Below are 10,943 nucleotides of genomic sequence, written 5' to 3' on the forward strand. Positions count from 1 at the left end.
CTGTTATCTGCATGGCTAACACTGAAAGCATTATCTACTAGGTTTTCCCTAAGGTGTTCAAGCCTGGAACAAAATTTGAGATGTAGGGAGCTCTGCCTTAGTTCCTCCTCTAGATCAATGACTATTTGTCCCTTCTTACTGTCCTCTTCTCTACACACACTGACTGTCTTCCAATACTTAAATGATGGCCAGAACAAAGCCCTCCCTGGCTCTCTGTCCAAAATCATGAAGCAGGAGGGATGCTGGGGAGAAGTTTGGAAATTCAAAATACTGGGTTCTTAAACTCTCTAAAGCCACATGCAAAACCCCAAGGTCATAGTGATGCCAGATTCCCAGGTTGGTCCTGGTCACTCAGCATGTGCATAGGGGATTTATTATGGTCAGTCACATGGTTGCGGAAGCCCTGTTTTGCCCCTTTTTAAAACTACAGTATCTTCTTCACCCCACAATTTATTGTTTTGCTATAACTGAATTTCTGCTTCTGTTCCCCCCACCCCAGTCCTTCCCCGTTCCCAGCAGTTAACCATATCTGACCCCACCCATTCCCTTCCGCTGGAACCCACCCGAGCAATAAAACCTCTCCTTCCCAACTCCCGTATTAAACTATCTCATTCTACCTTCCATGTCCACCTTACCTCAAACAAGTAAATAGAATAAAACCTTCTTATTCCCTCTACCCCTTTTCTGTTCCCTCCAGTTTAGCTGGGCTATTATCTATTAGAAATTCCATACCGCAACAAAATACTGAAGATGTGATTCATCTTTCTGACCGGCTCTCTGACCATAGTAATCTTGACTTATTCTTGTCTGGTTTCTGTGTTCCCCATAGTTGGGAGACTGCCCTGATAAATGATGCAACTCGGGGCTAGTTGGCTTATTGGTAAAATGGTGAGTTGCCTTTTCCACTTGGAGGCTTTGGAAGTGCTCAGACCAAAGTAAGTTGCGTGTCAGAATATCTTTAGCAAACAATGATGCAAACCAAGAGAAATAGAAGGAGACGGAACAACATGCTCCCTGCCTAGAAATATTTTGAATATTGACAGCCAAGCTACAGACCGGGCAGTGTCTTTTCATCACTCAACGGCAACTGCCTCTACTCTTCCGTCAGCACCCGCTTTTCTCGTTGAAATCTTCCACTGTTTTTTCTATCCCCACCTCATGCCTGCCAACACCCAGCCCCTGGGTCTCACTGCCAGGCTCCATTTAAATAGCAAGTTGCAAGGACTGGGTCTCTGTTTAAGCTTGGGTATGAATGTGCTTTTCTGTAATACGTCTTACCTCTGTGGACTGTAATCGTGAAGGTCTCCCAACCCCTTGCACCTCTTGGTGTTACGCTCCTCAAATCTGAATTGGTACCCTTTGTGTTGGTTCATTTGCACATCTCCCACTCCAGAATTTGACTGCTGCTGTTACCTGCTTGCTGTCCTCCATCAGTCACTCATCCCTCCAACCTCCACACTGCTCAGACGGCACAGTGCGCAGCTTCACCTCGCATCCCACCTGTTCTCAGGGGTCTGCAGAGGGTCCCTGGCTGTTTCTGAGTCTGCTGCAAAAAAGCTGCTCCGTCCTCAAGGCCATTCATAGCCAGGCCCTCTCCTATTCATGGTCACTTCACTCTGTCTCTCCCATTTGTTCCTCTCCATGTGTTTTCCCGCTTGCTCCTCTCCTCTGTTGGCAGCAGTTCCCTAGCTGTTCTGAAGCAATGTGGTGCCCTCACTCCACCTCACTAAAGACCTGGTTTTGCAGCACACTTGAGTTTCTTCACTCACTGAAGTCAGCAGGAGATGTGGGGCTCGTACCATCCTCGTTCTCTACTCTACACCCCTTCCTCCTAAGACCCCACCTATGTCCACTCTAGCTCCTCTTTAACACAGCTCAAAACTCACCTCTTCCAGGTGGATTATTTCATTCAATAACTCATGCAAGATGCTTTAGCTTCTTTTGTCCTGCTTGAAAAATCTATGCTTGATTAATTTCCTTGAGTGCACGGAATAATAAGAATCCAGTTTAGGAATCAATTGCAAGGAGACGAAATTTGGATTTAGCCGGGATCGGGCATGAATCACATGGCATTGGTTCGGTTTTGTGATTGGCTGGATGAACAGCACTGCTAGCACAAATATGTGCACCTTTTAAACAATTAGTGTATGTTTTCAATCATCCTAAGATACAAACTCGGTCTGCTATTTGACTGAATAATGGGGAAAAGGAGCCTAAAAGGGAACTGTTGACTCCAATGTAAGAAGTAAAATTTTGGACAAATGAGTGTTGCTGTATATTTGGTAAATAGGAATTTAAAAGTCTGTTCAGGCATGGTATGGATTTATTTCATACTGGCTCCCAGCTGAAATAGATGGAAAACAAATCAATAGAAGCAGGATCAGATCTTTAGTATGCAAACGTGTTTTCTCTCCTATGTATTCGCTTATGAGCCATCAGTACAGTTAATGCCCTGAACCTGCAATGAACTCCATCTTGCTGACTCTTGAATCCACACACAACCTAATTGATTGACTTGCCATCCAGGCACAGGGCTCTACCTATATGGAGCTGACTGCCAGACTAGGATTTAAGTTTACAAAATGTGGTAACTTGTAACTTCTACATTTTATTGGCTTTGGATGATAGGCTCATAAATTCTACTTCGGTTTATAGTCAGTTTTGCTTTCTGAGTATTGCCCCAAGCAGAAGATCCAGGCTGCAAATGCTGAAAGTAAATGATTCATGCCAAACAACCTTCTGTTTTCACTGGGATGTTTAAATAAAAGAAATCACAAGCAATTTATTGACTCTAGGTTTTTGTGAAAATGTTTCATCTGGTGCAGTCTGGATGGGAGCATATCCTTTTTGCATCAGAAATGTTACAAAAGATTAATTTCCCAAATTACCATTTTTGCATCAAGTGGCACAAGCAAACCGGACACAGGATTATTGTTCTTGGTGAATGAAGAGAAATTAGAAAAATGCATTGTAGAGTGATAACTTGGTAAATGAGTTTAGGAATGCAATGTCATGATTTTCAGGTTGAAGAAAGAAAGATAATACCGGAGAGAGATCCTGTAGTTCATCTGCTTGAAATCCGGGACGCCTGAGTCATAATTCTGGTGCAGCAACAAGTATTGTATGCATTTTTTCCGAAGAGTAGTTACTGTGCCTTTAAGACTTCTGGATCCAGCATTCAAAAGACCTTGGTCACTTTGAAAGCAGATTGTAAATGGCATTGAATGGGGTTTCACCAATTCTAGAACTGGATGTTGCTTTTAAATCTCTCTCATTCTACAGTCTTGACGTATTTCTGATGTCAGTTCATCTGGAGATGATTCTTCCTTTCCACAAATGTAGATCAGGAGTAACTTGAATAAAAGTTTAAAAGTATACACTGGTATATAAATAGGCGCTAGGATTTATCAAATGGCCTTAATTTAAGACAAAAGTGGCATGTTTGGAGATAGCGTATCACACCTCCTTCTGTGATCTTGGGTAACCTGTTGTGGAGAAGAGCTTAAACAGAAGTTAGAACAATTCATGTAAAAACTCTAAATGAGAAGTAAAATAGGATGATCCCCAAAGGTATTGTTCTCAAAATCTCATGGCTTTAAAGCCAGTCTCATAATTCTTGAACACTTGGGGTTACTGCCATGACAGTTTTCCATCTGTGTCATAGAAAGAATTATACCTTTAGGGGGGGATTACAATAATACCTTGAGGGTCCTAGGAGTGTTATAAGCATTAATTAATTAATATTTGCAAGGTACTTTGAATATGTAAAGGGTTGGGTAAGAGCCAAGTATTAAATGATCCATCAAATACCACGTTACAATTTTGTGCCTGTCAGAGAAACTCGCCAAGGAGAGACCACAAGAAATATTGAGGATGAGATAATACCTGCCTAACATTGCTCTAAACAAAGCGGGTTTAGCTGTTGGGCCATCTCATAAGGGGTCATGAATTTCCTGGTTTGAGTACCTGTTTATGAGGCTCACTTGACTATAGGTATTCAGTATCTATTTATGTGCACAGGACTAGTGTTTCAGGGTGTTGGCATCATAAATAAAACTGCACGGAGAATGCAAATAGGTATTATAGTGATTGGTGCTCTTAGAAACATGCAGACAAATTGCATGCATCTGTTAATACTACAGCCCATAGCCTATATATATACATACACACACATATATGGTATGTTGGCTACATACACTTTACCTGCTTATTAGGATGCAGCTATTTTCACAACGGGGGTGTGGTGGCAGGGAAGAAGGTAGAAGGAATGTGGTCTGGTGTTTAGTCATAGGAACAAGTGCCTGGACTCCTGGGTCTTATCCTTAGCTGTACACTACTCAATTAATTGCTGAGGCCCTGACCTTGTAATCACCTCCATATAGACTTGCACCCTGTTGGGACCTGGTGGAGGATTTCTCTATGTTGATTTAATGGTTGGCTTGGGGCATTTGGTTTTTTTTGTGCCTCTTCGTTCATCCAGTTCCAAAGCAGCTAGGACTATTCCTCTCCTTTCTGCCCTGCCACATTTTAATGAGCAAAAGGGCATCTGTGCCCAGTGCCTTTAGTTAGGAGAGCTCTGCAGTGGAGTACTTGATTCTTTTTTTTTGTTTAGGGAGGAAAAGGGGGTAACAAAAAAGTCCTTTTTTCTGAGCCTAATTTGGCAATGATGTGATGAAGAGTCAAAATTTCAAGACACTATACCCCGATCAGCCCAGACATCCATCCTGCCTGAGGTGCTCAGCCCTTTCCTACTCCTGAGCCAGGGGACTGAGTTTCCAAAGGTGAGATTTGCTAAGACAGAGCAGCTCTTGCTCAGGGCAGGCTTTCTAGGACAAATCCCTGCCTCTCCCACTGCAGCGCTTCCTCAGATCCTCCTCCTCCTCTCTCCTTACACCTTTTTTTTTTTTTTTGCAGAGCTGATTTGTGCCCCCCCTTGCAGTGAGTTATGATGTCCTGTAGGCTACAATGTGTCAGTTGTTATAAAATCTGGGAGGAGGAGCCAGGCGGGTGACGTGGGGAGAGCTCAATTCAAGCCTGCAGTCAAAGCAGCTCGGTCCACAGGCTGCACAGAACTGAGCAAATGCATCTCCAGCTGCCCAACTTCTCTCTCTGGCTTTTCATCCTCTCGGTCAATCAAAGGCGCTGAGGACTGGGGGGTGAGGATGCGAGATGAGAGCCCTTTTTTGCAACCTGACCTTCTCTGGGATTAAAGCCAGGGTGCTTCCCTGCCTTGCAGTGGGTTTGACTACACGCTGAAAAGGAGAAGCCCTTGCGTGTGGCTGCTGTTTTGGTGGAGGTGCATTATTATTCTTATTTTTTTTTAATCCTCTCTGAAGATCTGGCTGCAGGAGACTTCTGCCCCCACCCCCTGACCCACCTTGTAGCCTGGGCAAGCGGTTCTGCCAGGGTTCCTCTCTATTGCTGCAGCCCCCTGGTCGGTGCCAATGAAGGGAAATCTTTTTGCCAAGGGAGAGAAGGGCTTTCTGTCTTTGCAGCAAAGTGAACCAGACCAGCTTGAAAAGCTGCGAAACTGACTCCCTGGGATCCAATAGAGCAGATCAAGCAGGGGGATTTAAATACCCAGAGGAAAGAGACAGAGGAGAGAGAGAGAGAGAGAGAAAGAAAAGACCGTGGGATCTTGTAGATCTTTCAAAAGATGTCATCTCAAACTAAGTTCAAGAAAGACAAAGAGATCATAGCAGAATATGAAACTCAAGTAAAAGGTTAGTGAATCCTTTGCCTTTTTGACTTTCACCCCTCTCCACCCCCCTTCTCCCCTCCACCCTCTTCTGTTTCTCCTTGTCCAATCTTACTATGCATCTGTAATCTTGCAGGGAAAATACTGGAATTGGCTGCCCCAGCCCTCGGCTTTTTTCTTTTTTTTAAATGGAGTTTATTTATATATTTCTGGCTACCTGAGGAGAAACTGTTTGGAGCCTGGATTATACTAGGGGTAGTAAAAGCTGCATTGCAGTTGTATGAGTGCTATATGGTTGGCTTGAGGAGTGTCAATTTTAGTCCGATCCATACTTCATCTTGACGGTGAGCTGTCATTCTAAAGCCATTTTGACAAATGGGCCTTTCCGCAGATAATGTAAAAGCCTTTTTTTCCTCTGTGTGTGTGTGTGTGTGTGTGTGTGTGTGTGTGTGTGTGTGTCTGTGCTCTCATCTGTTTTATACATGTAGAACTGCTGCGTTGAGCATGCATTATGTAGGGAGGCGTCTCTGTCTCCTACATGCAGTGAACTTCCAGAAATTCTCCCTGTTTATGCCTGTTAACAAATATAGGCAGGGATGGGGGCATTGGCTTTGACTAATATTTAGCAGCAAGTACCTTCATCCTAAAATTCTGCTTAGGGCTGATACTGCATCCCTAAGTCCCAGGTCACATACCACTGTGCCTAGGCATAGTGATAGTATAGAGGGTAGAGGGTACACCCTCTGGTTTGAAAGCTCTGCAGTAATCGAGCGGGTTATGCATGGAATATCTGCCATCAATGAATGTCTGCCTCTTCCTTGTTAAGTAGATCTCAACATTGCTGGCACCGTACTGCCCTCCCCATCCCTGTTTTTTTTTTTTTTTTAAAACAAGTATCAACATGGTTTCTCATTGAGAATTCAAGGCCCAGTGCACGTATGACCTTTTAATCTGCAGATTATTGACAAAATGGATTGTGCTGTCTGGTGTGGAACCAACATGGGAAGTTGTATCTATGTCTTCTTAGGGCTTTCTCTAATCTGTGGATTATTGACAGGATAACTCTGAAACAACTCTCTCAGCCCATTGTGCCTGCATGCATGCACTAATGGGCATCAATTTCGTGGACCACTTTAAAATTAATGATGATGATCATGATGATAAAAACAGAAAGGGGATATTTTGGATGCAAAGTTGCTAGTGAGTCGCTAAATAGAACCGAGGGTCAATCTCATTTTATTTTTAATGGGGGGCGGGGAGTGAAGTGATGACTCCCAAAATGAATTTTTCAGTGACTGTAATGCAAGCACTTGTCTACCTGCCTGCACACGCCAACACGTGTGCAAAGTGCTTCAGAACCAGTAGCTTAAGGAGAAGCGCTGTGATTGATGTGCCCTATTTGTGTGTGTTCTGGTGATTTAGGGCCTGATTTTGCACATCATATGCAAGTAACTTCATACATGCGTGCAGTCCCATTGATTTCAGTGGTGTACCCTGGCCATGCCTATTGTGGCACCCAGTAAATGTGTTGTTGGAAAGCAAATTGCTTTTATTTCTGATGCTACAGATAAAATGAAACAGCAAATAAATCCCTGTGCTGAGATGACTGAATGCCAAGTCTCAGCACTTGAGCTAATTTTTATTACAGCTGGATTTATAATGGAAAAGTTGGCATCTTCCACAACATTACAAATGGCTCCATACAGGGGAAGAAGGGTGTGTAATCACAGGCAAATAATTAATGTGTATGTGGTTTTACACTTCTTATTAAAAACAGGGTTTTTTTAACATAAGATCTCTCTTAATTGATTATTCTTGGACAGACTGTTGTTCTGACAGGGAACTTTTAAAATGTAATTTGTTCTTATGCCACCATCACGATTTATAATCCCAAACTCTTATTTATTTTGATGGCAAAATATTTATTTTGTGGCATTTTCCAATGATGCCTTGTTTATGTGGTGCGGTTAACTACTTATGAAGAAATGACAGTCTATGGGTTTACATAGACTAAACTGCCCGGATTCTAATATCATTTTGTGCATTTTGTTGATGAAGCAATTTTCATAATTTTTTGCTATTTTGATTCTATATATATCTTAGCAGAATTAATTAAAAATATAAAACAACCTCAGCAGGAAGACTTTTAAAGGCTTTAAACTAAAGAACTTTCTTTCTCCTCCCTCCCCCCTCCAGAAAAGACCAGTAGGCCTGTGTAATTTCTTGCTGAATTCAGCCATCTCACCCTCCCCAGATGCATCATTTTGAATGAACTGCTGCTTGGATGGTTCGATCTGGTGCCAGATGGGGAGGATTCTGGGGAGGGGGCTGTCTGTTGATGTTGTGCCATTGTTTACTGTCTTTTGCATTTCAGTCTTTTGTAGCTGGCTTTGAAGAATGATGTAACAGTCACAACATATACTGCTCTGTGCCAATTACCTTTCTCCTTGTGTATAATTTGGGCAAATTGATGTTATTGCACCCTGCAGTTAAGCAGACGAAATACTCTTAGCCTGTAGTATCTCTCTGTTTTAGAGGAAGGATGGGGAACTTGTCTTTATTCATAAAACTCCCCCCGCCCACAAACCAAACCTGGCCCAGTCTTTAAATGTGTATTGGGGCCAAATTTGGCTCCTTCTTCGGCTCCTTCTGCACTGATATCCCGAGGACCGTGGGGCGTGTGGGGAGAGGAACTGATGGTAGGAATGTGTCTGGTCCTTAAACCTCTTCAGTAACTTTTTTGTGTTTGGTAATGTTAAAGCTACGGGCTTGCTGCAGTCGTTCATAGCCTGACTGACTGGTTCAGTGTTTCCATGGGTGGGATCACCAGTGCTGGGGTTGTGTGTGGAACCTGGCCTCCAGTGGTGGACGTTGGTGCTATTGGGTCTTGGGCCATTTTTCTGGGTGGCAGCAAGAATAATAAAAGGTTTTCTCCATAAAGCTGGGGTTGTTTTCTGGTCTATTCTGTTCTTCTAGTGTCTGCCTATGTTGGCAGAAAGGTCCATCTCCTGAAGCAGCCACGTGGTCTAGCCCAGTGATGCTCAAACTCCAGCCTGGGGGCTCCTGCTATCTGGCCTGCAGGGTCAGAAACTTGGTGGTGGGGGAGGGGGATGGATGCTGCACCAATGAATGCTGCCACTGGTCCCCTGCTGCCGAATTTCTGGGCCCATGGGGAGCACTGTGAGCTGTACGACATGGGACTGAGCTGCAGCTGGATCTGGCATGGGGCAGGACCAGTGTGCGGGATTGTGCCTATGGATGAACCCTGAGCCCAACCCCACGCTGCATCTGGCCTGCAGACCAAACCCACCCATGGGATCTGGCTCATGGGTTTGGCTCCCTGCTGCTCCTCTGGCATAGAGGCCTGGAAAGTTGAGGACCACTAGTCTAGTTCTTAATCAGAATGAATATGAATTCATGCAGAAGGCTGCCGGTACTGAGGAGAAGATGGCATTACCATGACCAAGGGGCCGGGATGGAGCAAAGGAAAATGTAGCAGAGGATCTGGTCCACCACTGCCTTGGTGCAGCTGGACTGAAATCAAGAGTGTTACCTCTGCATAGAAGTGGGGTAAAGAGGAGCAAACCAGGCCAACAGCTCTGCATAATCTGGGGGTAGTCTCTTTGGGCAGTGGTGAGAGCCCTGTGGCATGAAACCATTTTAAAATCTGTCATAGGCTGGGCAAAATACTAGAAAATACTTTGGGGGGCATAGGAATACACTGATCTGCCGGGCAGGATGGATTGTGAGACTCAACGTGGGAGCCGCAATCCTTCTCCACAAGGGTCAGGACCTTTTCATGTTGCTGACTGATCAGATTAGCAGTGAAATCCTGGTTTAGTGGACACCAGTGGTAAAGCTCCCATTGATGGCGGTATGGCCAGGATTTCACCCTGCCATGATCCGAAGGTCGAAAAAATATAGTGGAGTGGGAATGGTCATTTAATTGTCTTTGATGGAGTTGAATAAGTGCACCCATGTGGCATAGCTCAGCTCTGGATGTGCAGAAGACAGAAAGGGAATTCCTGCTTAGGAGAGTTTCTCCTACAGCGAGGGCGTGTTTTGTGATGACTCACTCCCCACATGCAAACATAACAGAGCAAGATGAGTAGGAGCAAATGGTGCTATAGTAGACTGGTTTATAAGGTCATAGAGGCAACTTGCCAACTACTGCTTCTTCCCCTGCTGCACTACCTGTTTTCCCCAAGTCCAGACTGGTTCTGATCCAGTGTCCGGTTCGGGTCTTTCCAGCGCTGCTTCTTCGTTTTCTTTGGGGTTGCAAATACAGATTCAGCTCCTGTCTAAACCTGTGCTACCCCCTTGAAGGTTGAGTGCCATGTTGATGTGGGCACCCCACAGGATTTGGCCTGCTGTTTTTCTGCCCAGCTAACTGAAGTCTCCTCCACAAAATTTCCAAAGAGTGACTCTAATGGAGAAAAATAGTAAGAGAAGCAGACTAATGGAAACAAAATGTTGGCACTGAGACAGCTGACATGTGAAAATGATAAAGGAGAAAAGTGAAGAAGCATAGCTTGTTACAGAGGATGGGAGTCAGTTGTGGACTCAGGGTTACAAAACATTCCAAAAGTCTCGATCAAAAAAAAGGGGGAAAGAGCTGGAAAAATTTCACGTTATTTTCAGAGCAATATGATGTCCATGTGGGTACAGCTAAAAAAAATTTGCAGTAATGGTATGTGTCGCAGAGCACCTCGGTGCTCTGCTCCTAGAGAGGAGAGACTGCCAGGGAGAGAGACAGAGCCCTGGCAGGTCATAACGAGCCCAGCTGAGGGTTGCCAGGGTAACGAGCCCAGCTGAGGGTTGCCGGGGCAGCTAAGGGGAGCCAGCTGCCTGTAGGAGGCAGGGCCTGGCCCTTATAAAGCCCAGGGCTGAGACCAGGCTGGCAGTTCCCTGCCAGCAACCGGAGAGGCAGGAGCTCCCTTGGCTGAGATATAGCAAGAAGCCTGACTTGCAAGTATAGCTCACTATAGCCCTGAGAGGATTGGGCACTATGGTTTAGCCAGGAGGCTCTAGTTTATGTTCAGGCTTGTATATTACACTGGAGGCTTGGGTGAGGCTGTAGGGGTTGGAGGAGGCCTCATAGGGACCCCAGAGGTGTGGGGCCCCTGAGTGCAACCAGTGGGTTGCGGGCGGGGAACAGACCCCGGGTTGTATGCGGGGTACATGGACCCCAGCCCCAGAGTGGGGCAGTATTGAGAAGCCCGAGGCGGGCATGGCAAGCCCTAGA

At 44.9% G+C, this 10,943-nt stretch overlaps 1 protein-coding gene across 2 annotated transcripts in view; it reads left to right on the plus strand.

The window, feature by feature from the left end:
- The first annotated feature begins 5,068 nt into the window (after positions 1 to 5,068).
- The window catches only part of SRGAP3 (SLIT-ROBO Rho GTPase activating protein 3), a 209,503-nt gene continuing 203,628 nt past the window's right edge, over positions 5,069 to 10,943 (plus strand). The window contains exon 1 of one of the 2 annotated variants that reach the window (XM_025204779.1): positions 5,069 to 5,723. In XM_025204779.1, the coding sequence (XP_025060564.1) occupies positions 5,657 to 5,723 (67 nt within the window). In that variant the 5' untranslated portion in view covers positions 5,069 to 5,656. The remainder of the gene's footprint in view (positions 5,724 to 10,943) is intronic. The other variant, XM_025204778.1, reaches the window with a different exon arrangement.

This window comes from Alligator sinensis, unplaced genomic scaffold (genome assembly GCF_000455745.1).
Source record: "Alligator sinensis unplaced genomic scaffold, ASM45574v1 scaffold451_1, whole genome shotgun sequence".
Classification (NCBI taxonomy): domain Eukaryota; kingdom Metazoa; phylum Chordata; order Crocodylia; family Alligatoridae; genus Alligator; species Alligator sinensis.